The 27801-nt window shown below is 40.4% G+C and overlaps 1 protein-coding gene across 4 annotated transcripts in view; it reads right to left on the reverse strand.

Annotated features, from left to right (window-relative positions):
• The window catches only part of PACSIN2 (protein kinase C and casein kinase substrate in neurons 2), a 58975-nt gene that overhangs the window by 14575 nt on the left and 16599 nt on the right, over window positions 1-27801 (reverse strand). For all 4 annotated transcript variants that reach the window (XM_026054356.1, XM_026054354.1, XM_026054355.1 and 1 more), the window contains exons 2-4: window positions 15133-15248; window positions 1268-1424; window positions 313-548 (exon numbers count right to left, since the gene is read on the reverse strand). In XM_026054356.1, the coding sequence (XP_025910141.1) occupies window positions 313-548; window positions 1268-1424; window positions 15133-15192 (453 nt within the window). In that variant the 5' untranslated portion in view covers window positions 15193-15248. The remainder of the gene's footprint in view (window positions 1-312; window positions 549-1267; window positions 1425-15132; window positions 15249-27801) is intronic.

The following is a 27801-nucleotide window of genomic DNA, read 5'->3' on the forward strand; positions in this document are numbered from 1 at the left end:
AAAGCACCCAAAGACACTTTTTCCCTGCTTATTTCTTAAACGCAGCATAACTTTCAAATGCAGGAAATAAGACACTGTTAGTATAATAGAAGATTAGTTCAAATGCCCCTTTCCCCCCAGATTTTCAGTGAAGTCACCAAGATCAGAAGAGACCAAGGGAGAGTATTTATTTTCAGAAGAGGACAGAAAGCAAGAGATCTTTTTGAGAAAGGAGGATCCAGCAGAGAGAGTAGGGAGTTTACTCCCCTATAGGAATTTGAGACATTAGCATATKGTAACACAGGATATCTAATACATAATCTACTGCTGTACCTCTTTCAGCTTTTTTGCCCAGGGTTTCTGAGCTTTCCTAAATCCATCTTCTGCTTCTTTGGTTTCCTTAAATCCTCCCATCATTTGCTTATGAAAGGCTTCCTTCTGCCAGTTCTTGATTTTTTCAAAGTCTTCATTCATCAGTGAACTTTTTACTTCTAGATGCAGTTCACTCACTTTTTCAGCTTCTGACATAAAAGCACACCAAGCCCTTTCTACTGTTCCATACTGTGGGCCTAAACACAACAGAAAGTGTCATTCTCAGTAACCATCACCCACATGGAACTTTTATTCCCGAGAAACTACCTGGAGCTATTGACTTGTATTTACTTTTAAACAGTAATTCCTAGGCAGCACCCGATACAGATCTAAAACAGGAAACAGTTTCTTTTTTTTAAGCAAATTTAAGAGTTTCACAGATTTTTAGACCAGAAGAGGCAAGATCTTGGTCTCCTCCTTCCTGTACTGTGATTCTTCCAGTTATACCCATAACTCTTTGAACTGCTTTCAATTTCTCAACATCCTTGTAAAAGCACAGACAGCAGGAAATGACAAACTAATGACTACAGCATGTACTATACTGGCATAATACCTAGCTGCTTTAATGCTGCTCTTCCACAAGGCACTGCTGACCCCTGTTATTCAGGTATGTTTTTCAAACGGCGTGCTCTCTACCAAACCATCATTCATTTAGAAACAGCCGCTTCTCTGGAACTTCATCTTTTAGGCTACCTCGAGCTGCTTCAGTGAGAAGCAAACAAGCTAGCAAAGGAGCAGCCTTTTTTCTTTTTTGAATTATGAAAAACCCAACCTTGTCACACTATTGAGCTTTAAAAAAAACTCCATCATAGACTAAAAAGTACAGAATTTCTACTTTGCACTTACCAAAACAACAATTACATAGAAAATATTTTTATCCTTAGAAACAAGTTCAGAATTAAAAGGCTGTACTTACCTTTTTCCACAAGCTGCTTCCATCTCTTTGCCCACTCRGTAAGCTGCTGAGCATAGACCTTCTCTATCCGTGCCCGTTCATGAATACAGTTCATGAGATCATTGCAAAGCCTGTGGCCATCATCAATTCGCTTTACTGTCCGCTTGTAATTCCCAACCTGGGGAAGAGACACACTTGGAAATTTATCTTGCTTTCAGTTCCAAGTGTTTGGGTAGAAACTGCTAGTTAACACTAATACTGAAGAGCAAGATAGCCCACCAGTAGAAATTCATCATTTGTAACATGCACTATTTTAAATCTTAATATATTGCTGCTTTACCAAAGATACTGAGACTACTCTGAGTCCAAAGAGGTCAGTTGAAAGACGTTCAACAAGATGTTGAAAGCCTCCTGCAACAAAGGCCACGAGTTTTCCTGCAGAAGCAGCTGCTCATTTTACAGTCAAAGCTAGCTAGAGGACAGAGTGTAGTCAGTGAAGCAAACAGCAAAACCACCACAAAAGCTGTATTTTATTAGTCCTGCAATACCCTATGAGTAGGCATTGCAGTTGTTGTTAAGCAATTGCTCTGCACGATTACTACTTGGCAAKGTTTTAGATAATCCAAGCCTCTAACACAAATGCATTATTTTCTTCTTCCACACTTAAAATTAAAGCAGCTAATACCTTAACTTTAAGTTAATCAATTAATCCATCTTTCAGGATGAAGAAAACGGCGCGGACGTACAAAGGCGCATTGTGAAATCTGCATCAAGCCAAACAATAGAGGGTTTGTTTTTTTAAAAGCATGGTATGGAAAAACCCAAGCACTGAAGCTACAGCAAAGCTTGTATGTGCCCTACCATGAAACCTACTCTTCGCTGCTGACAAACTAGACAGCAACTCATTCGAAATTACATCGTGCAATTTAATGTGGAAAGATACTGACAGCACTCTCAAGGAGTTCCCACATCCGCTGTTAACGTGAAAATAAGCTCCGCAAGGAGAACAGCTCCATGGGCATTGGATGTACATGCTACAGAGGGCAGAGGATACGGACAGACAGGCATGCTAKGCACTGAACACCTATGCGGTTTTTGTCTACACCAGTAGGGACCCATTGCTGATGTATGCAATGGAAAATTGGAATAAATAAAAAAGGTTGGTCCTGCGCGCACAGCAATGTTTCCACCAATTTCAAGGTCAGTCAGGGTGGCTTTTGTAAACATTATACAAAGCATAAGAGCTCAGTTAAAAGAATTTGCACAGCCTATTAAATATTAAGTCATTGGCTTATCTGCCCTAGCTACCTGACTGAAAAATAAAGATTAGGAGTAAGGCAGTCTGCAAACATTCAAATGCTTAAAGTCTTTTTCTTATTTTAACACTTAAAGGAGATCCAATTTGGACTGGGAATACGAGAGGCTATACAATTTTTAGGTTCACATTTATTCAGAATTTTGTCAGGAGGCTTAAACGCAAACTTTCTGCTTCAGAATAGCTCCTCAAACTACAAAGGGATATAGTCTTAAAAGAAAAGTATATTAATTTTCTACCATGTAACGCGGTTTTAAGTGGCACTTTTTATCATTGACTAGGCAGGTAAGTACAGGCATGACAAGCTGTAAAACTCCTGATAAGACTCCTTGTCAAAGCTGCAAGAAAACAACCCCATCAGTGATAGGCCAAAAAACACCGGTTCTTTTAGACAATGTCCTCAAAACACTCATTTGGCTTTGCATTGGATTTACGATCCATTTTGACAGACCAAAGAAACTTAGATAACCTCTAACAGACACGTGAGTTAGCAGCCAATGATTTTTTTTCATCTTTGCCCCCCAAAACATGTTTTTAACATTCAAATCACAATATAATTGATAATGACAAGCCACCGGCATCAGAGAGCAGCTAGCAGTGCATAGACAGTCCATGTCTCCATGCCAAAACACCCTTCACCTATTAACGAGGTAGTAATTAGAACACCTTTCACCCATTAACAGGGTAGTAATCAGGTAAATAATGAAAAATTTAAAAAATTGATCTCTTTTTTCTTGAAAAACAGAAATAGAAGTAAATTCTAACAGCACACACTAGAACTATCATATTAAAACTATCATCATATTATCGTGTACTAAAAGCATTAGAAAAACTAAGTGGGGTTCAAAGAAAGCTTCCTAAATTACTTGCAACGGAGGAGCAAGGAACTTACTTGCTGAAAAGTATTGCAGTTCTAGTTCGACAACCAGGCACACTGTTAAAACTGGTTATGTTAACTCCATGCAACTACCAAAGGCTTCCATTTGTGCTTCTAATGAAGTGTGCATGGACTGGGGTCTCTATTAGCAACATCTCCTTTCAGAAATTTGCACTATTAAATTAGCATTTTAAATGCTAATGCTGAATAGGAGCTGGCTGCCTGRTGGTATTTTTACTGTTTTCCTTTTGAGTTGCTGGAGCAAATCCTCACCGTGTGGCAGTCACAGGCAGAGCTGAGCTCCCTGGTTATGGTCCTTGCAGCTCGCCCTTCAGCCGCCTCCTGGGGCAGCAGGGCACTGGGAATGAAGTGCACAGAAGGCARAGATGACCACTTCCAGACCACCTCCCACACCACAGGAAACTAAAGGAGCTGCCATCACAGGTGACAACAAATATAAGGAAAAACCAGACTAAAATACTAACAAATAATAACCTTGAATTCCAAAGAACGTCTCCTATACTAAAAGTTACAAACTTAAAATAAAACAAACAAAAGCCCACTACACACACACAGAGCACAGCGCACGCGCRCACACACACACACAAAACTAGTCTTGAACTACTGCTTCATACGTCATATTACATATCACTTGCCATATTATATTCAAAGTTCACATCCTATGCGACCATTAGCATCTTGGAAATTCAGCATTTCTTCCACACTCAGCTTCATGACGTGTATGAGAACATGAGTTACAAATCCGGCATTTAATGCATTTAAAAAGCCTAATGACTTATTAACTAATATCAAAAAAACAGGAAGTATCAGTCTTCCTAGCTTTTCTTTTTCCTCCTCTTTTTTTTTTTTTTTTAAGCCAGGAAATAAGCTTTTATCCTAAAGAAAGCAACTTTCTCAAGCAGGCATTGATTAACAGCTATTTATGCTTGTTTCATACTGAATTTATAAATAGCTCACATCAAGTTTAAGTATTTGCTCGAGTTAAGATGTTGGTGCCGTAAATGACCAGCTCTCAGACCTTCCAGATCACGGTAGCGGCCTGGGCCTCCCAGGGAACGACAGGCCTAACACAAACGTCCAGGGAGCCCCACGCTGCGGGTGCGAACAGGGCGCTGCCGCGAGCYGCCGCACTGCCCGGCTCCCTGCTCCTTACGGACGTGCTCCCAGCCCGGCCGGTTTTCTTGGTGCGTGCACCCAGGCACCCTGGTCAGGTGGGTGCGCACACGCCAACTTCCATGGGTTATTCCACTGAGGCCCCCCTGCTCTGCCAGCTGTCTCCCAGGGGAGGAGGAGCAATGCTGGCATCTGCAGCAGAACTGCAGCGCAGAAGAGACACTGGGGTGTCTAAGGGTGGCACAAGGGGACGAGACCAAATGTCTCCCCCGTCCTCACTGAGGGCTTGGAGGGGACGTGGAGGTACATGCCACTCGGCCTCACCTCCATCCTGGAAAGGTGATGCAAGCAGCTCATCCCAGATCCTATTTCCAGGCACARTGGGCAGGAGGCAGCAGGGATTCCCAAGGGGAAATGGTGCTTAGCCAACCCCACTGACTTCTATGAAGKGAGGCCTGGGTAGATGAGCGGGGGCAGGGGATGTGTGTGTGCCTGCCTTGACTTCAGCAAGGCTTTCCACACTGACTCCTGTACCATCCTCAGAAGCAGGGTGATGCAGGGTGCGATGGATGAACAGCCGGGTGGAGCGAGAGGTGGCTGAATGGCAGAGCCCAAAGTCCTGTCACTAACAATATAGCCCAGGAGGCAAGAAGCGGACAGATCCTGTTCAACCTGGTCACCAGTGACCTGGGCTGAGGGCACCCTCAGCAAGTTTGCTGCCCACCCAGAACTGGAAGGAGTGGCTGATGCACCAAAGGACCCTCAACAGCCTGCAGAAACAGGCAGTGAGGAACCTCATCAAGTTACTTACATAAAGGGAAGGGCAGGGTCCTGCTGAGAGAGCTGAGCAAGGCATGGTTCGGTTTAAGAAAAAGACTTAGGGCAGGGCGATTTTAGATGTGTACATAAATATTGGGAGACTATAAGCAGGATGGGGCCAAGCTGTGTCCAGTGATGTCCTGTGAGGGCATCAGACACAGCAGGCACGAGCTGAAACCYAGGAAGCTCCACGCAATGCTAATAATAAAACAACCTTTTTTTTTGTGAGGGTGCCAGAGCCGTAAGTCCAGGCTGCTTAGAAAGGCTGTGTAGCCTCCATCCTTGGAGACAGTCAACAGCATCTGGACACAGTCTTGGGCAGCCTGCGGCAGATCACCCTGTCTGAGCAGGGGTGTTGGGCTAGGCGATCTCCAAAGGTCCCTTCAGTCTCAACTGCTCTGTGATTTCTGTGAAAGAAAGGATTTGCAAGGAGCACACAAGTGATAGCTGCGCATGTTTGAAGTTTCACTCTGGAACTTGCTTACAAWGAAATCTTCCTGCTGCAGCTTAGCCCAAATCAGCATCTTTCTGATGTCCCCTCTCCTTATTTTGCATCTGTATTTTAGTCAAAATCCCAGAATAAGTTCTGGCTTTCAGCTCCTCCTCTGTCCTCCAAGAATCCCTTCCTTCTTGTCTCCAGTCTGTAGCCTTGGGTTCAGCTCTGCTGACGCCTCCATGATATGACAAGGCTCTTTTTGTAGATGGAGTCCACATGACAGGGCAATAGCAAAGAATTTTCAGCAGATGAGAGCTCTGGGATACAAGACACCGAAGCAGGACGTGTCAAGAGCACAATCTGTCTTGGAAAGACAGAATTGGGTGAAGGCAACAAGCGTCTAAAGCAAGACTGAACAGGACACACAACCCCCCTCTCCTTAGTGCTTCAGGCCAGGCAGTTTTGTGAAGGATGCTGCATTGGACTTGCTTATTGGTCCTACTCACAAAAATTAAGGCATTATTGGTAATTGCACATAACTAGATGTGGGACAAGATGAAACCAAGTAGAAACATTTGCTTAAGAGCAACCACAGGTACGTAATTCCAGTGTGCCACAGCACASCTTAAACCAGATTTCTATTTTCCCTGGGAGAATGTGTGCCCATATTGGGAGTGCTGAACACCCAAAGCAGTAGCAGCTGCCCCAAAGGTATGTAAGGTTTCAAAGTGATAATTGTTTATATACAACATTAATTTTCAAACTCAAGTATCTTATAGAACACTAACTTTTAAATGTAACTGAAGCAATTTAAAATTGAATTTACAAACCTGTACATAAGGCACAAAGTCTGTTAAAATTGTTTAAAAGACCTTCTGGGCTGGTAAACTGATTCAATTCCAACGGTGCAAACAATTGTCGGAAACGGCATTTAAAGTGATAGACGCCACAATGGCAATGTTTTGGAAAAAGAGGGAAAGGACATTCTGCCACCTCGGGTGACAGCAGAGAATTCTTCTAGGTGCAAGGCACTACTCCTGCACAAGGTATTTAAGCAATGCASACGAGTACAGGAAGAATTCCAGTATTCTAGCTATGAGCTTCAGAAAAATGCAGGGAAGTTAGAACTTAATTGAGAAACAGTATAGAAAGACTGTATAGAGTCTGAATTTGGGAACTAACATATTGTTTGATACAAGACTCAGATTTCTTCACTTTCTGAAGTAAACCACCAATATTCTGCATTATTTCCCCTCCTCTCACCCCCAAGAAGCATCTGAAACCTATTCTTTCAGTCAGAGCTACATTTACAAGGGGCAAGAATTTACCCTGCAATTTTCAGCTTTCTGGTTTAACACTGTTTATTTGTATGTGAACATACAATTTCAGTAGTTTGAAAGTGACTTTCCAATCATTTCGAGTCTAAACAACAAGGTTCCTTGTTATTACATAGATGTACAGAAAGAACATTTCCATACCATGCAAATAAAACATGTATTGAAAAGGAATAGTAYTGAAAGACTGTAAATGCCTTTACAGTTTCAAGAATAGCAAAATATATTATATACACATATATATAACACATAAGACACCTAAAATTATACGATGTTTTTATTTGCATCAACTGATTTTGCCCTGATTTGCATGAGTCCAAAGGAGACACTTTACTACATGAAGTCAAATCAAATTTCTGTTTACCTTATCTGCCAGAAACACTTTGAAAGTGAAGAACAGTTTAAGCTTTCTTCTTCAATACTCTATTATCAAGGGCACTTTCTTSATTCAGCTATATTGCTCCTCTCTGTTGTTTCATACATTCAGTGACTAGCAATTAGTTTTGCCATTACACACACAAAAACAAACCCTTAACTTTGCTACTAGTAAAACAGCAATTGATCCCGTTTTACCCCATTAATCTCTTACAGGCCCTGCAGATTCCTTCCAATGCCATTCTGCCTCCCCAATAAGTTAAAAAACACTCCTTCACTTTTTAATATTTCCTAACATGCACGACAACAGTCAAGCAGTCTCAAATCTTTTCTCGAAGCTGAGATTTAAAGAGCCCTTACGAACCACAGAGCCAGAGTGCTGAGGCACTTGGCAGAGCTGAGTCAGCAGCSCGGGCATCCCTCCCTTGCGACCCTGTGACCACCCGGGCACTAATGCAGTCAAGTGCTGCCACTGATGCAACACTCAGGTAGAGTATTTGAGAGCTTGCAATCGCCTTACTTCAATTTTCACAACACGTAGGGCAGAAGCAGCATTCCTGCTCCTTTTCCTCAATCATAAGAAGAGTCTTTTTGTATATGCATATATTCACATGAAAGGGTATAAAGACTTTTCCCTTGGTAGACTGATCAAAAAWTAACAGTGTTTTAATTCATTAGTGCCACAGAAAGTTGCAAATGTTTAACTACTTCTAAACTCCAGTCAATCCATTCTGGTGGTATACCCCAGTATTTGTTATAACCACAAACATTACAGGAGTTGCAAATGCCTGAAGTAAGATTAGATGTTAATTCTTTTTTTTTCCCATGCTTGCCCTTCTTGTAMCTATTCAGCCTTTATGCACTAGAATCATTTGAAAAACATTAGGGTTCCTTATCTTAGATGTCAGTGTAACATCACAACAGCTTTTCCTGGCAAATATTCCCAGCACAAAACTCACAATAAAGAGCTCTGAAGGCTTCTAGTCAAAGAAAATGTACTGATGACCAACAGAAGCAGCTCTCACTTTCCCCACTGCTCCATCCAGTCATGAATACTGTTTGTGTCTAGTTTATCTGATAAAGCTCTTGAACCCACAGAATGCACAAGCCCACCACTAAAAAAAAAMCTGGCAAAATAGATGGAAAACCCTAATTTGCTCAGTGGTACAAGAAAGCTAGAAGGAAGGTTTGTCCAAGGAGCACCCCAGAGCAGCTGCCTCACTACTCCCCAGGGTGCCCTGGTTTGGGTGTTGGTGCTGTTGGGGAGGATGGTGATGCATGAGGGCCAGATCTGACCCACCCCTATTAGRCAAGGAACCCACCGGCCTTTCCCGAATCTATTGGAAGCCTTCTCCAGCCAGTGGGTGTCCCAACAAACGCTTCAAAATACAGTGAAGGGTAAGGCGCTGAGCACCTCCAAACACACCTGCRCAACAGATGGGGAGGTTTCCACAGGGGTCACGCTGGCAGGAAATAARGGAAAACAAGAACTCACATCTAGGATAAGCGGGAGGGACCTCTGGCTCACGCAAGAGATGAATTATTCTCACAGGCAGCGCAGCTGCTCGTCTGKACGCCTCACCTTTGCAAGCTCTGGTACACGTGCGCTTCCACTTTGATGTCTAGGAAAGCTGACTCGTCCCTTTTCCTCCCTTCAAGCTGACTCATGGAAGAGCAGCATGGGCCCCGGCTTGCTCAAGGCATTATTATTTTCATATGACCACAGCAGGGATTAGCTCGCGTAAGATCAGGCTTGATTAACAAACCTGGCTTTCCACTTGCTCGTATATCACACTTACACCAATGCCACTATTAATTTAGTAAAACAAGGCCAACGGGATTGTCCATTTCTTGTTTTTTACTAGAAAAATTTAGCACAAAGTTGAAGCAAAACAGGTTTGCAACAGTCTACCTGGATGCAGAAAGTGGCACGAATGATTATGGCAAACTTTAATGTATTTAGTCATGGAAGTGCTGAGAGGGCCTGTGACAGATACGGGGAAAAAAATTCATAGTCTATCAAATTAAACATATTATCACCTAGTGTTTAAAACATTTTTTTTTTCTCTCCTCTAGGAAAAGTTGCTGCCACATTTCTAGTTCAAGCAGCCAAAACCTTGGGCTTCTCCATTCTCCTCAGCGTGGGTGTTCAGCAGGTCACCCTGCTCCGGGCTGTCAGCGGGAGCCTTTGATTATGCCAAGGAAGGTGCCCTTGCCAACAAGGTAGAGCAGAGGAAGGAGCTCCTGCTCGGAGCCTATCAACAAGGTGCTTCTGTGTTAAGAAAATCTGCAGCTGGAGARAGCTGTGCACTTAGCTGAACACAGCAAGGTTCACTCACATTTACTGGACGAAGAACGAAACGAGGCTTCTGTTTGAGGCAAATCAGGGCACTGTAACAACTGCAACTTCAATGGATTCCTCCGCTACTGTCGCAATYCCCTTTCAGAAGGTCTTTTTTGATGCTGTTTGTAATCCCTGGCAAGGAATCACCTCTAAACAAGCTTCATGAAAACAGGGAGGCATAAAATATGTCAYGCTGGTGAACACCAACATCAATTAGAGGAAAAGAGCTGACAGTATTTCTTATCCCACTAGAACATGAAGGTCTAAACTAGAGCTAAAAATCTAACTGAACCTTGAAAAAATAATTCTCAATTGGTATAGCTGTGAAAACTGCTTCTATTTCAGGCTCAAAGAGCGTGTATTCCTGAAAGCCTATTTTTTTCAATTATATCAGGGGGTCTAATATAATTGAAATCTTTTCAAACCTTCTTCTGCCCATGCCCATCATGGTTACTGAAAGGCTATCCCTAAAAAATAAAAAGAAAAAAGAAAAAAAAACTTAAAAAAAAACCCAAACAAAACCCAAATCAAAACAGGAACTTCTCTAGTTCTGATTCAACATGACAAGTATTTCCCAGTCACAACATGGTCGATGAACTCGATTACTTACTGCATAGGTACTGCTACCAGAGGTACTMGTTTTTAAAAGAAACTAACTGCTATTCATAATGGATTTCAAGCGCTGATCTTGAGACACTCAATTTGCAATGGAAAGTGAACTGAAAGTGTTTGACTTCATAGCCCTGATCTGCAATCTAATCAAAAACCACGTTTCATTGCTAAGCTGCTCTGTGCTGAACTCCTTGGTCAGCAGCCGCCTACATGCACAGGCGGCAAGTTCAGAGCAAGAAGTTCATAGCACACGGTTGCAAAGTACTAGTCACACTCTTAATGGCATTAAACTGCCACGAGTCATCTTTGGAATAAGGAACCCTAACAAAAGGCAGCAACTCAACCCAAGAGAGGAAGCCAAGCCCTTCTTGAGCCACAAGGGTGACACGAACAAGGGGCAGTGTTCCAGTTCCCAAAGGGATGGAAAGCTCCCTTCGAAGGCAATGGTGACAGTTTGGAAGGCGGCTTATTACCATTAGTCAGAAGAGTTCTTACTAAAAGCTCAACAGCAAATATTCAAGAATCAGTTGACACTTCAAAAAGTACCATGAGCTTAAAGATTAAGAATTTATTTTACATTGAATTCTTAAGATAGATCCCGCACTTGCACACCTCACTCTATCCCAAATGCCTCTCAATACATACTTGGCAGCCCAAGGTAAATAAATGTGAGTTATTTTGGAGCATAAGGGAAGAAATTCTAAAGGAAAAGGCACTGTCGGACTGTCTCGTCTGTGCCAAGGTCAAGTTTGAGCATTTGAACACTTTCAGCTGTGGCAGTAACACACAGGAAGGCAGCTTTTAACAAACTGCAGGCTGAGACTGAAAGCAAACAAAACACCCAGCAAGTCCAACACCTTTAGAAACTTCTAACCAAAGAGGGTGCAAATGACAAGTCTGCAGTAATGGCACAACTCCAAGCTGCTTTCAGATTCCTTAATTCTCTCTATCCAAGGCTGAGGGCAGCACTCCAGAGACACTGCATTGCCTCCAAGTCAGATTAAGGAAAAAAGAGCAAAACCTTCTCTCAGTAGCTCCAGAGCTCGAGCAATTTCTGTTTCTCTGTCTTGTCGAGCGTCCCCGTGGAGCAGYGAGGTTTCAAGTCGAGTGGTCCATTATTCCAAGGTACTGCCCGGCCGAGGCCAACTGCCGCGCRGCTTAATCATTTACTCGAGAAGTTCCAGGACAGCCAAGCAGGAGTATTTACCAATCCAAGCACATTCCAGCCGAGCACCTGGAACCCATGCGCTATTGCAGCCCTCGCAGCAATGCACACAGGTCATTAACTCCTTCCAGAAGGAAGCAAACCTCCCAAAGTTTCTCCATGAAAGCTACCCTGCACCAGGCACTGCATGCAGTGTTTCACCGCTTGCCCTTATGTTCCATGTCACTTCAAGCATTTTGTTCCATGTAAGAGTGAAAAAAAAAGCTTCACTGTCACATTACACTGCACACAACTATGTTAACTATGTTYATGGCCCTCACATCAGTTCCATGTAATTCATAATTGTCACTGCCACAGGGTACTGGCAAGGATAYCGCTCTTAAACAGTTTAAGAGTCAGTAACAAGGCGTCTTATGTGTCAGAGTAAACCCCCCTTCAGTTTGATTCAGTTATTTCCACCAAGAGAAAAGTTTTATATAACTGTTTATCTTGCAGAGGTTTGCAAACTGGTCTGTTCCCTGATCATGTTAYTTGGGCTTTTGCAAATTCCCCAAGCACAGCACGGATGCTGCACAAGGAAGGTCGGCAAAGGGTGTTACTGTATCAATCCTTCCCATCCCTCGGTTAGCGTTCCTGTAGAGCATTTATCAGGTTATTCATACCACAGCATTCACTTGCATTATTTAATTCAAAGTTTTTCAGCGTGCCCGTAAAGCTCCATCTCTGCAGAATGCCAGCCAGCTCATGTCACCTCTTCCAACTGCTCCTGCAGCTACGTGCGGATTGAGGCGTAGCTATTACGGCTATATAGCTACCCATATAATACTTCCCAGTATGACCTGCTATACATCTCTAACTAAACCCATTTCTTACTGCTTTTATACACAAATGGCACCAGTAGTGATATTTTAAGTCCTGACCAACTACAAAGTTTCTATGGTCTTCTCCCTTTTTCTATCCACATTTTCTTCAAAKAGCGCTTTTAGTTTCATACACGTAAAGCCTTTACTACTTTCTAAGAAGGTGACAAAGCCTTTACATCCATAGTAACAACTCAGGCATCTTTATGCTAACTAAAGAATCAGAATTTGTAGCCACAAAGGTCCCAAACTGCCCATTTTACATCAAGAGCCTCCTARTACAAACTAGAAGAGCAAAACTAGTATTTTCTTGTATAAGACAATAATTTAAACTCCAAAATTCAGTAAGATAATCCACTTTTTTTTTTTGCTCAACTATCAAAATTCTAGCATAAAATACAAGATTTTTAAGTATAGTGACCAACTGCATAAAGAGTCCAATTTTGCTATTAGAAAGTTCTTATTTGAACATCCTTATAGTTGCTTCAATGATAAAACCACTAACTACAATGTTCAGGACTCCTTATTTACTGTAACCAAACCTTGGTCTTACTAAGCAGAGCAAAGATGGTCTCTTAAGACCTTTAGTAAACCAAAACTATCCCATTAGGTTACAACTGCATCTTCAGTTTCCCTATGTTAACCAATTTTAGCACATTATTAGCTAAGTATGATAAACCATTGATGACAACTGTCCTCTTTGAACAACACGTCTAGCTGCTCCATTCTGTTTGCCATCTCTCATACATAACATACTTTATCAACCCAGAAAGCTAAATTAAAATAAGTGGCCTAAAAATTATTCCATTTGACTTTATTCCTCAAGCTCGTTTTAGCACAGCATAGTTTTCTGAATGTATAACCAYAGTGAAAATAATTAATCAAGCAAGGAATGGTTGCATGACAGGAACTGTCATATCAAAGTTCAACTTTCTTAGCCAAGGATAAATACCAATATATTAGCCTACTGAAGTTAAGCAACAAACTGAATTCACGATCTCTTAGAAGGCATACACAGAAAAAGGCAAGGAAGTTGAATAACATGCCGTGTTYGTTATATAAAAATGTTATCAAGAGTGGGAGAACAGGAGAAACATTAACCTTACCTATAATGAGCACCAAATTCCTTTAAACTAGGCTTTGGAAACATCACAACTTCAGCTAATTACTATGGTTAATCCTTTTTGTTTGATTCTTTAACATTAAACACTTGAGGTCATGTTTTTCAACCACTGCTATCCGTTTACAGAATGCCCATTCCAAAATTCAGCTCATTTTTGTGCTTCCCAACCTGGTTATGTGGAGGGAGATAACAGCCTGGTAGCGCACAGTCAGCCAGCACAGTCATGTTCTCCTGGCAGGAGCAGCATGGCCAGCACATAACAAAAAAATTCCAATTAGCCCTGGAGTTTTCTTTCCTAACAGCCTCCTTATTTTTCTTTGACACATTCCTACCAAGGAGGGCTGCTCACAAAGCTGTCTCAGCATAAAATCCCAAACCAACAGAACTATTTAGATTGGAGGTAACCTGTGGAAACTATCCAGCTCAACCTCCTGCATAGGGCAGCTCCAGCTAGAACAGGTTGCTGAGGGCCACACACTGCTGACTGACACCTCCAAGGACAGAGATCACCAAACCTCCAGTCTTACTTCAGGGTCCCCCTGCAGCAAAAGCATGTGAGGCTTGTAATCCTATAAACTGAACACCAAAACAATCCCTTTAATTAGAATAAATAGCAATTAAAAAAACAATCTTAGCAAAGGGAAATGGTAGCTTCTATTTAGAAAAGACCTAAYCAATGCCAGTTAGACTCTTGGATATTTCTTCAGAAATAACGGGAGSTCTGTACACCCATCCTACACCCGCCCATGCAGGTTGGAGGAGGTCCATGAAAGTTTTCATTTAATAGGAAACATAATAAAGTCAGGCCATAAAAAATAAGTCACCTGATAACAACTGCTCCAATAACGAATCACTCGGACACTCTTTTCTCCTAACCATTTTCACACGGTCCCCAATCACATGGTAGGGATTTGGCCCAGAGAATACGGTGCAAGCAGCAGCACACTTCCTATCTCTCCRGTGATGTCAGTATTGCCAAAAGCTTTTATATTTCCTGCAGTATATCTTTCTCTGTAACATGCTTTCTGCTTTACCAAGTTCATTTTTTAAAGGCTTAATCAAATTACTGCACCTAGACATTTGAAAACTGGCAGATTCAGACAGTATCTTACAACCCTAACTCAGGTACACTAATAGCAGCTTTTAACCAGTGTATGATTCTCCATGAGATCCATCTCATTGATAACTTTGAAATTCTCTCCTCCGACCCTCTCCACTTTCAGCAGTAAGAAGTGACAAAGATTCAATTCTGAACCCTACCAAAAGAAATGGTACTTGAGCTTGTGCCACCTAAAAAGTCTTGAAAGAACTGGGCCAAGCCTAAAAGGTCGTACCTACCCTGAAGGCAATTTCTGCAGATCAGAATAATCACATGCTTCTTATACCACAGCACACTGTCTTTTCTGTTTGTTTATATTTTTTTAAATACAGAAAGCAAAATATAAAATCAAACTATTGTTAAAGACCAAACCAAGAAAAATATTCGAGTTACCTCCCAGAAGCTATCGCTAGAAACTTCTACTCCAACGGAATCATCGTATGAGCCAGACATCTCTATGTTTGAAGAGCTTGTAAATATTCAGTGTTTAAACACCGGTTCTTCAGAATCTGTAAAAAGACAAAAAAATCTATGAGCATTTGTAATCAAAAAAGCAGTTATGAGAAATGCAATTAGATAATTTTGTTAAATTCTTGAATGCCTAGGGTTGGCAAATAAACAGTAATAATCACATTGGGCCTTCAGTAAGCATTTCAAACAGAACTCTGTTCTCCAGTGCAAAGCTCTCAGCCCTTAGACAACACTYATCTTGCCCAGAAATTGTTCAATACGTTTTCCTCTGTCAAACTTCACTGAACTCTTAAATTCATTTTACTAGAGAATTTACCATCAGAAGCAAAAGAAGAGATTCAGCAATGCGACTCCTCAGCTGGAGGGTTCTTTCCCACTTCAAAGCATTCGCTAAGAGGCAATCGGCTGACCTTCGCCACCGACAAAACCCCCTCCACTGCCTGCAATCTCTTTCTTGCTAGATGATAAAGTAAGATGATATGAGATCCATTGGAAACATACAAGGCCAACAACAGTTGTGGATTAAAAAGAACAATCTTAGAGTAAAAACAGATTTYTACTGGAATTTTATATTCAGGTCATCCAGTTGAACATTGGAAGAACCAATATTCACAAAAATATCCACAAAAAAAACCCAAATAGTGCTTCCTCTCTCAGCAGCAATGTAAAGCTAAAGGTGCATGTGTATATGGCAGGGGACACGAAACAGCCCCTGCCCCAGGAGACTGAATATGCAGTAAGATTCACTTCTGTGGATTTTTGCAAAATGAATAGACTCTAAATGGTGCTATGAAGCACCTATTGTAAAGGTACCAAGGAAAATGCCGTTGCTCCTGTGACAGAAACCTTTTTAAGGTGACAACCACTTCCCCTCCAAGCTGAAACTCCCACACCCAGGTTGCCTGCATTTGTGACATGCTCATCACACCGCGGGGCTGTTTTTCTGTTAACCACTAAAAAAGTTATAAACTCCAAATGCTGATCTTTAATAAATRTAATTATATTTTTATTAAATTATTATACATTTAAAGCTGATAGGGTGTTCTCACATAGACCAAAGGTCTATCCTCATGTAAAGAGCTTGCTTTGTTCATAACACTCCAAAAATTCTAAGGTCGCTCTAAGCTAACAGTTAGTGATAAGCATCAAAAACAGCACTGAGGGCAAAATTTGTGAAACCACAAAAGCCTCCTCCTGCTCCCAACACACCCATGCAAAATCCCTGCCAAACTCCCACCAACAGCAAATGAAGTTCTCCTCTTTAGATTGTCAGCAACTACTACTGGGGCTGAGCAGAATTTACAAACAGGGGATCCTTGAGCTTGAAGCCAAGAAGCTTCATCTGTGTCTTACCAACATCAGGATAGCACTGCTGGCTAAGAGCTGCACTCATTGCTGCCTACATCACAAATACTCAAAAAGGAGGATCTGCATGTTCTGGGTGAATGTGGATAAAACGGGGGAGCTGGCAGTGCAGGACACTCACTCAGAGCTCCCCCATCCTGGGGCTTGTCCCTTAAGCAGTGCACTACGAGGTGAAGCTCCATCCCTCTTTCACCCTGGGAATTTTGCTTCTCTTAAGGCAGTAATGGAACTGCAAAGGGAGTAGAGAATGCAGACAAACCTTGTCTTGTGCTAGCAACCCAACAGTTAATGCTGCTGAGAAAAAGCATAATTGAAAACCTTGGTCAAGGAGGCAATTTGACACTAACCTTTTATTTCTTGGACAACCTGAAAATAGCCCTTCCGTGAGGGCAGTTGTAGACCAATTGCTTCTTACAAAAATCAGCTACTGGAAAGAAATACTTGCTTCAATAGTTATGTCATCCAGAAAGATGAGCTGTTTGTCCTAAAAAATTTTTCCTCTAGTTCATTTCCACAATCCAATTCAGACAGCCCTGACATCAAATACAAAAGACTACAACAGGAATATCAACTATTAGATTTTGATCTTGAAAAGATGGCCAAGAATATAGGAAGGAGTCTGCAACACAACACCAGTTAAGAGGCAGCACTTGAGCCAAGGCAAGGGGCAGCAGCTTCTACATGTATAGATCTGTGTATGTATGGATCTGAAAAGCACAATTGTTTTCTCCATAAGTCATCACTTGGGCACAAAACAAAAATCTGAGACAACACATAGCAGTTTGATGCTACAAGTTGAAGGTTCTTACTGATATCACTGATAAAGAAGAAAATAGGATTTTTTTTCTGTCTGTGGGGGGGGAAAAGATGGGTTAAAACATAATTTCATTATCAGCTTCTAAGTAGCCTTGATTCATTGCAATGTATTCTCTTCTAAAGARATGATGGCCCTTGCATTTCTTAAAGCGTATCAAGGAAAACAAAGATCCCATTTGTGTTGAAATCTTTTCTGATAAGCCTTCTTAGAAAATTCTAAGCAGCACAAGAAGGACTTAAGAGCACAAACACAAAACAATAACTTGACATTAAATAGCACTTTCTAAGMGTCTGTCTGCTTTAAAGTTTGCACAAAAATAAAAAGCTATGCCTTGTGGTAGTCTTAATCATAATTCTCAATATTATTTTGTATGATCAAAGGCGGACCCAGAGCGTAAAGACAACTTTTTAAATCAATAAACATTCCTAGCTAGAATCTGGAACCATTTATGCCCTCTTGCCTTTTTGCCAGTTAAGGCAATATTAGCGGTCACATTACTCTGAGACCAGCTTAACTGAAGCAAATACATAATGCAGGAGTGATRTGCAGGACAAATGAAGGAATATAAGATTCTTAATGTTCTCAGAAAGGATTACAGCTGTTTGCTAACAGGATCTACAGCAAAGACCTTTAAATCAAAACATTTATTGCCATTTGCAATTGCTTATATAGACAACTAGAGCACAGGGTCCTGAAAAAGAAAGCCCTTATGACAAAAGCCTAAAGCTTTTGTCAAAAATGGGAGAAGCTGAATCTGTACRGGAAGGTTTACTTAAAGGAAGAAACACACTGTGGAGCTTTGTTTTAAAACTTTTATGTCTCCTAAACTACAACTACAGATTTAAACGGCTCCTCCTAAACTAAAGCACAGAGCTATCCTTTTTCTTCCATAAAAGTATAAAAATGATCAACACTGAGGAAATTCTGATGAATTTTAAGGATTTCTGCATGCTAAATACCATGCTGTGAGAAAGTATGAACAAGCGTATTTAGGGAAATATTATGAAGTCATAGCAACAACTGGCACAGAAAAACAGGAGTTGTACAACACTGCTTAAAAATAAACTGAACACTGAAATACCAACATTAAGCTGTATGAGTCATACTACCCCTATGAAACAGAATTACAACAGCAGACAGTTCCTTTAGCACATTTTTTGTTAGGGTTTGGTTCTTCCATCAATCACATGAATTTGCAAAAGCTGTGCAAAGAAAATTGCTTATTTTCTCATTTCCAGAGTATTCCATCTAGCTACTGTAACTAAACCTATATACAACTGAGGCTGACAGCCTAAAAAACTAGAAAATTGAGAACAGTAAGAGAGAAGAGGTGACTTGTTTAACCAGATGTGTAAGTCACCAAGCATAAAGGAGGACAGAGAAAGAGTCTGCTAGTTTGCAGCACTTGTCTTTTGCAATAAAAAYGACCAGGCCACATGAGCTGTAAGAGCGTACCCAGGTTAAACTCCCAATTCCAAATGAAAAAGATAACTATGCACTAATAGCACAAACTGTAATAGCTACAGAAGTGCTGCAAGCAACCAGAGCTCAGATCTCCCAGCTTTGTTATTCTTAAGTAATTCTTGTACGTTAAGATACACTGATCTTTGACATAAAGGAACTGACTGATAAGCAAATGAGGGTTTATTTTTAAAACTAACTTTTAGGAAGCATTCAAGTAATACCATACACCAAGACCTTTGCTTTCTTCTCTACTGCTAATGTGCTCCACTGTGACCTACTATAAGTACCTTGAAGACTTAGCACATGAGAACTTCAGAAAATATTATCAGTTAATAAGCAAAGAGACCTTTAAATACTGCATACAAACTTCTGGATAGAATATGCTGCCTCTGCTCTCTGAAGTTGTTTCTGATGCTGCTATCTTGAAAGCAACTTTACAAAATTCAGAAATGCCAAGTCTCACTTAGGCTGAAATAGGTTTGTGGGGGGGTTTTTTGTGGTTTTTTTTTTTTTTAAGCCCCCCTCCCCCATTTTTTTTTTCTCCTTAAGTGTCAGGTGGTAGAGATTAACACAGCACAAGACTCACAAAAGTCTGGGCAATGAATGAAGACCTTCAAGACGTTAAGAACATCCAGCGTATTCCAAAACTTCAAGTAACCTATTTCTAAACAGGAAAAGAGGAAGTCATGTAGAAAAAGAAATTCATTTTATTCCTGCCTCACAGTAAGTGGCTGAATTTGTTTGAAGAACTCTTACTATTCAGTATGCAAGGCTGTTTGTTCAAAGATAAGATTTTAATGTCTGAACTCCTTGGGGAGAAGTCTATTTTGGTAAGATATTCTACCATCATTCCAAAAGCCAGCATTAAAAAAAAAAATTAATTGTCTCACTGCTCTTAATTCTACAAAGAGAAAAAAATACATTTTAAGAGTTTAATATTTCAACCTGAAAAATGCCTACAAGCCTATTTCAGACATTTAACACTGATATTGCAACCTTGTCCCAAAGACCTAAGTCTCCTAAAAATGTACAACACTAATGAGAAGAGACATGACTTTTCTTGCCTTCTAGAACTTCTAACAGTTTCTAGAACAGAAAGAACTGCCAGAAGCTTTTCTCAGGGCCAACACAACACAGCACTTCTCTCTTCTAATTATTTTCTCAGGTACAAGAGGCTACATCTCTGTAAAACAGCCAGGCCATCTCTGGTCTGTGGCTCTAGGGGACAAGCTCGTCCACAGCAGGAAAGATTTCACAGGACAGGCTTGTGCAGGCTGGAATCATTCTGGCTGCAGGAGACCTGAAGTCCAAAACCAGCAGATAAGCCACAAGGTCAGACCAGGTTGCTCAGGGTGTTTTCCAGCCGGGACTTGAAAATCTCCAAGGATGGAGGCTGCACAACCTCTGGAAGCCTGTTCAAGTGCTTGATTATCCTTATTGTGAAAGGGAGATGAAAGCAGAATGAACCCAGAACAGTAAAAACAAATTGCCCATTTGCCATTAGTATATTCTTGTGTTTTCTTTGAGGACTTTGAAGCAGCACTCAAATATGTTTAAGAGGAAAAGGCATCTCTTCACACTACTTTTAAAACTTCTTTCTGGAAGAACAGGACTTGTCACTACTGATGAGACTCTATAGGATTCCAAGTTTCATAGCATGAGAATCAAGTACTTCCAAGAGGGATGCCACTCAACTTGCCCTAGCTATTCATAAATTTCTGGCTACAGTATTTTTCCTTATTGCTCACTGCAGACTAATGTTTTGTTCCATATGGAACAGCAAGAAAAATAGGACTTCATTCTACTGAAACAATCATGTCCCATGCCTTAAGTGCAAACCATTATGTAACTACTATGAATATACTTCACCAATGACATGTTTTAAACATCCTGGTTAAACAAAGCAATAGCTTCTTTTTCCATTCTATCCAAGTAACTTGCTCTAATATAGAGTTCTCTAGCCCTTCAGGTGGAAATTTGCTCCAATTTGCAGGAAAGAAAAAAAGTATCAGAATTTCTGACCTCACTTAGAAATGCTGATTAACTGTTCATCAAAATCTGTTAGAATCCCCCCTGTCCACACTGCTAAATCCATAAATAAATGAATGTCACAAGGAAGTATAAGAGAAGTMTCTTTGGTTACATATTCATTCAACTGACACCAAGGATTTCTAGCCTCTGGATTCAGGGCCAAAATTTGTCATTACTATTCACTGCTGTGAGCACTTCTAATTGCAATCAGTAGATCTGAATGTATATTATTAAAAGGAAGATAGGCCTAGGCCTTTTCAAACCAAAGCCTCAAATCAACAACACTGGCCTAATTCTTATTCTGCAATCTATGACATAGAACAGCATTCTCTTTCATGGAGCTTTAAGATAAGAAAGTCCACCAGTCTTCTTTAAATACACAGATATTACAGCAACAAATACCTAAGAAAAGTCTGAGGAAATCACTCTGCTTCCTATGGAATTTAGGCTGCATATTACAGCTAACAGAACCACCGTACAAATGGCTTCTGGAAAGTGGCTGACAGCAATCCATTCGGTGAACCCGACACCCTGTGCCCTGGGGGGAGGAAGGAATCCAAGAAACACGCGCAATCCCAAACTGCAGATGCGATCCTACCATGCGTGCGATCCTACCATGCGTGCTCCTCAGAGAGCACAAGCAGCAGCCCCTCTTTTCTAGTTCAAATACCTGAATATTTTGCCACTTAAGCACTCTCCAGGGTTCAGATAGCAAAGTTACCTTCGATAATATAAACATATTTGTTCACAGTAGTCATTCAGAAGTTTAAGCATGGGTAACAAGAGGCTTCTTTCACTTCAGCATTGGGGTGACCACGTGGGAGGAGGCCAGGAATTGCCCCATGCAGGTTCCTGCCAGCTCCAAGGCCAGCAGCAGCAGCAGCCACAAGCCCTCAAGCCAGCCCTGGCTCTGGCACGGGGGAAGGACAAGGTACAACCAGAGCAGTGGAGCTGCGGTGCTCACAGAGAATGTGCTGCCAGGGCATAAGCAGAACTTGGCAGGGGGTGAAAAAGAGCCTTTGCCTCTATACAGGGGCTTCTCCCACTGCTGGGGCACTGACCAGATGCTGCTGTTAACTACCAGTTAAATTAGGCAGAAATTCCAGGTTGGGACTGCTTTGTTCATGACAACCTCCTCACTGCTATGTTAAAATCACACCATGGTTAGTAAGTGCGAAAGATGTAACACATAATAAAACAAAGACAATAGAGTTTGTTCTATTACCTTAACATAAAAGGAAAGACAAGGGATGGACACTTAAGCCATATATTTATAGCATACATCAGAAGTTAAGATCAGTAAAGCACATACGTTTTACTTGATACTTACCCAATCTTAAAAAAGCCTCCATCTATACTGAAAAGACCATATCTCAGATTAAACTCTCCAGGCATACCAACACTATGCGACCAGAATTTAACAACATAAAAATTTCACAATGTATAATTTAGTGAGACACAAGCCATTTCAATAATTAAAGCACTGTGTTATGTGCTTTAATATGTTATTACACAAATGAAACTAAGTATTACTGATTAAGCGTAGGCATTTGAATAACACCCAGCGCGGAAATGCCTCTCCGTGCTAGGCAGGGCGATCCAAACGTTGCTCCAACCCCGATGCTCAGCCTCCACGCTAGCCATGCCTTTCACACGGACGGAATGTCTCATCTCGTTCCAGCACCCTGCGGAGCAGATGGGCCTACGTTACAAACCCTGCTTCCGCCTCGTTTCATATTCCAAGGCATAGGGGTGACCCCAGGAAGCCTCGGAAGCAGTTAGCTCGGGTAATCAGGGCCTTCGCTGTGGGCAGGAGCAACTGCCAAAGGGACAGAGCTGCCCAAGAACCAGCTTGTCAACTTGGATCAACTTCCTTCCCTTAATTTGTAATCAGACATACTGGCTTCAAGATTCATGACTTATCTGTCCTTGCTGGCTCCTGTATGTGGCCAGCAAAACCAAAGCACAAGGCTTCTTTTAAACAGCAAAATGACTGACTTCTGGATGTTTTCCCCCTACCTTCTGCATGAGAAACTGCTCAGTGCACGTGTATTATTTTAAAAATATATTTAAACTTTACTAGTTATTCATCACCTTCAGAGGTTTTGCTTCTACTACAGAATGTCTGGGTAATTACATGCCTCGTAAGGGCACAGAGGTACTTTGACCAGAGGCACAACCAGTGAAGGCTTGAGGASCACTACATTAAACACCGGAATGCTCCTTTTATTACCTACTCTGCACTGGAGAGAGAGGGCAGTGAGAAAGGGGGAGAGAGAGAGAGAAAGATCTCCTGTTTGCTAATGAAGTTCTCATTTAATACCAGCTGAGAGCATATTTTAATAGAGCGTAAAGTTCCAACTCATTCAGGTAACTTTTGAAAGCCCAATCAAAATCTTTGCCTAGTAGTAACAACCAGCTGCTGGAAAAAGCTCTTAAAATATATATATTTCCTCTTGTTTGTGATTTAAGTAAAATGGACACTGGACTAGAAAATACTAACATACAAAACCGTAGTCTTCAACTGACATGGTTACATGTTCTAACATTATGGGAAGTTGATGCACAGCAGCAGAGAGAGCCCTGACAGATTCATAAACTCTTGACAAAACTTAAGTGTATTGGGTTTTTTTTTTGTGCTCCTCTTCTATACAGCAGCTAACAAACTTCAGAATGCCGAGTATTAAGCATTAGATGAGTAATTAAAAACTGCCTGCAGAGATTATGTAAAGTGCTAGGTAGCAGCAAGGAGGCATCTTCTGCTTTTCCAGCCTAGCACTGAAGGCACACCTTTTGCCTAAGAGTATCTCTGTGAACTTAAGTATTACTAACACAAAAAGTACTTTACTATGCAAACAGTTTCATTTAGAACAAAACTATTAATTCACAGAAATTCYGTGACAAAGACACAAACACAATTCTTGTGTTTTCTTAACCAATCTCCCTCCACCTCCCCCCMAAAAGTGCTTTGTTATTTTGAGGGGGAAAAAGCTATTTTGAACATGAGGGGCTGCTCAGGACAAAGTGATTCTTCTCAAGTAGGCATTTCTTAGGTGGAAAAAAGATCTCTTAAAGATTAATGAATACACAGCAAGATACTTACTCCTGTATCACTCTTAAGATCTGTTGATCAAAACAAGGCCTTCGACAGAGGAAGACAAGAAAGAGGCTGACTAAGCASTTGTGTAATATATCAGTGCTCTTAAGCTATGTACAAAAGTTAAATGATGTAAAAGTTAAACATTACTTTTATCCATGCTGAAAACATGAAAACAGAGCCTGAAACCTCCACAATATTAAGATTCCATTCAGAAATGAAAGTATAAATGAGTTTAATGCCTCCTGTTTCACGAGGAGAAAGAGCAGGACAACCCAATAGGATGAGAAAACTCAAAACGTCCTTCAGGTATCTCTGAATTCAGAGCTGTTAGAGCAAAAAACATGAGAAGYGCACATCACCCTCCCAGTCTCTTTCCTGTCCTTCAGCATCTACCACCAAATCTAATCCTCTGCTATATTGTCAGAGTTCCTCTAAAACAAGGTGTGCAAGAGGCAGACTTCAAAATACTTTCAAAAACTTCACAGATTTAAGATAAACCTTGATAATCTTTTTTAGTATATTAGTTTTGGAACTACTGCTTAAGAATGTCTTCTCATAGAAAGTGCCTCTATTTTCAACAATATTTTAAACCACCAAAACGTTAATAGTTACATTCAGAAGAAACACCAAAAAGTCCACTGAAATTAAGAAGTCGCTATTGATTAAAAATCTCCTAAAATGTAACTCAATGTATACTTAAAAAAAATAGAAAAAAAAATCACATAAAGTTCTCAAAGAATATAGATGCTAGAGAAAGGAGAGCTTTAGTGTCCTAAAAATGCAAAAATGAAATATATTTATATAATTTAAATTAAACCATAAGGGATTAGAGGTCCTGAGTAACTGCATCGAGAACATGAAGAAACAAAGGCACCTGTTTTTTGTTTTTCTTTTTTTAAACAGTTTCTCTCTGCAGCAYATATCCTAACAAAAGCCAAAGCTTTTGTGAAATTACTATGCATTAAAGAGACATTATAATTAGTTTGACACAGGGTATGACAATGCAAAGTTTGTTTTTTCAAGAACTACTTTGGCTTAGGAAAAAAAATATTTAACACAGTTTAAGTTCTCTCATTACAAAAGAGTCTAGGAGAAGCCCATACTAACTACAAGAATTAGCTGAAGTCAAAGGCTCAACCTTTTAATTTTATGCTCCTGGAGGATAAAAACATCTTGTCCGCTTAGAAATTAAATTGAAGAAGTTAACTTTGAGAGCATAGAGTAGTTTTGATATACTGCATAGAGTTGTTCCTTGTTTCCTGAATCAAGGGAAATTCTTGGCAAATTATACTCCTTACTGAAATCATTATTAGCAACATTTCCTTTAGTTTTTCTCTGGAGAGCAAAACAAAGATAGTAACATGTATCTAGAGTTGAAAACAAGGTGACATTACTACAAGAAAAAAAGTACTTGCTGAATAACATAAAAATAGTATTATATTTTTACTTCTATAGAGTACGGACTATATATCTCATCAAAACTCACTGGATATTAATCATTAACTATTAACTGTTGAAGGGAAACAATCATTCTCCCAATTCTCTTCAAATTTTCATTTCTACATTGACTGCACCTAAATACATGAATTCAAAAGTCCATTCTTTCACAGTTTCCTTTTAAGTTGTTCAAGTAGGCTAAAAACTCAGTTCTAAAATAAGCCTCTCAAGATTCTTTCATGATGAATAAGATGCAAGAATCTTTTAAAATACTTGGCACAYAGACTGATCCTTGTCCTTAAGTAACACTTAGTTTTGAAACCAACTTGGAGGAGCACTACTCTGGTGAGCGCAGGTGGCTGGAGTGAGATTCTCCAAGTGCCTGCAAAATCTTACACGACACAAGCAGAAATAAAGCACAACTGAAGAGCAACTYCCACTAACAGCAGGCAGGTTTTCTCAAGATCTTGCCATAAAACACAAAAAGAACTTCCCAATTTTGTTGAAACGGACAAAAGATAGAAGATTTTTGCTGGAGAACCACTGAGAGAATGAGGACGGTTGTGAAATTTAAATAACTTAGAACATTAAATCCTAACTTAAAAAAAAATTGCTTCCTTTGAGTAATTAACTCACTAAAGTGCAAAAACAAAAAGGCTGAATTAGAATTCTTCCATTTCTACCATGTATTGTTGCTCTGATGACATATACTAATTAACACATCCCATCAGAATCTCCTAAAATGAGAATAGCCTTAATATCTTAACATTCTTCCTCTCCCCCCAAAAAAGCACAGATGACTAGGCCTTGAGGTTTGTTTCAAAGACAAGGACTCAAGATTATTTTGCTGCAATTTTTAAATTACCTTTGGCAAGCACCTGGTTGTTGAAAAATCTTTCAAATGATCAGATATTGCTAGGAGAAAAATGCTTTTAACATTTACATATTGATATGTAAAAATCTTCAGCAATTCACAAAGTGACCATGTATGCAGCTATATTGGAAAMTTAATTCAACTTTAATACATCCACACTACTGGAATACAGAAGCTTGATGGTATAACAATGTGCAAATTTCACCCCCTCAAAAACTATGTTAGAAGCAGTCTGCAACCGAGAGATTGACAATTTTATTTAATGGATGTAGGTGTCAGGTTATATACAGCCATAAAGAAAACTTATTGCAGGAAAGTCTCAGTGGAACTATTAAAAGCTGCATGCTTATTATATTAGTTTAGTCCTAATGTGTAGGAAACACATGTTTAAGTAGAATTTGATAGTCCAAAACAGTCCAAAAAGATAACAGAGAGGAAACTAAAGAACAAGGGGGTAGTAATGGCGCTTTCTGCAGCAGAAAAAAAACCTGAAACAGCATTTACAGCTGCACTGACYGAGTAGCTGCAGAGGAAAATGACATCGACACAACCCTCCTGTGTAATGGGATATAATTAAGCAGCAGAAGCACYGCCTTTGACAACGCTTTCTAAAGCTAAGAGGTGTCAAAATCTGCCCGCACAAGAACCACAAAACATGAACTCGTTTAGAAAAAACTATACATAAATCTAGTGCAAATAACACAGTAATCCTTACCAGAAAGAGAAAAGTTTTAGACAGCAGTCTGTCTTCAGGCTGAGGACCATATTTCCACAATGAGCAAACAAAACCTTTCCTGCTCGACAAGCATTACAAACTTTACCAAAATATCRCATCGATTTTGCCAAAAATACTTTAATATTAGTTGCTAAACAGTACAGCAAATTTCTGGTAGAAAAAAAGAAAAAGAACTATTTGAGTTGTTTGCAAGGCACTCGATATGCTGCCTGCGAAGCATTTACCTTCAGATTGGTGCGTCGGGTTGCGTCGCGCGGAGCCCAGCAGCATAGCTGCGCGCCGGCTGCGCTACCTGCCCAGCTCGGGGTGACCTCCACTTTCCCGAGCGGAATTCTCTCCRCACGAATTTCATCATTTCCTGTTGGCCCAAAATCCTTGGAGCTCAGGCTAAGGTCATTTCCTCACACTGCAGCCGTCAAAGGCATCTCGGGGCTTTCCCCGCCTCACACGCACGCAGGCTTCTCATGTTTATGTGCTGCAATAAAGGTCAGCATTTCGATTTATTATAATCTTTGGAAAAGATCACTAGGAACCCGCATTAAATGAAGGTATTTTTAACCACATAGCCAGCTTAGGTAGGGAAGTTTTTTAAATGCATTAGTACACATTTTGCAAATACATCACTTGCTTAGGAAGCAGCTGTGCTGGTTCTGTGTTTCATATTCAGAAGTTGCATTATTTCACTTCAGGAAATAGGSGGCTGTAATACTAATTAAATACTCACACACATTGAATGGAAAAAAAAGGTCTAAACCCTGGAAGTGAAA

Source organism: Nothoprocta perdicaria, unplaced genomic scaffold (genome assembly GCF_003342845.1).
Source record: "Nothoprocta perdicaria isolate Ctin4 unplaced genomic scaffold, notPer1 scaffold_120, whole genome shotgun sequence".
NCBI lineage: Eukaryota > Metazoa > Chordata > Aves > Tinamiformes > Tinamidae > Nothoprocta > Nothoprocta perdicaria.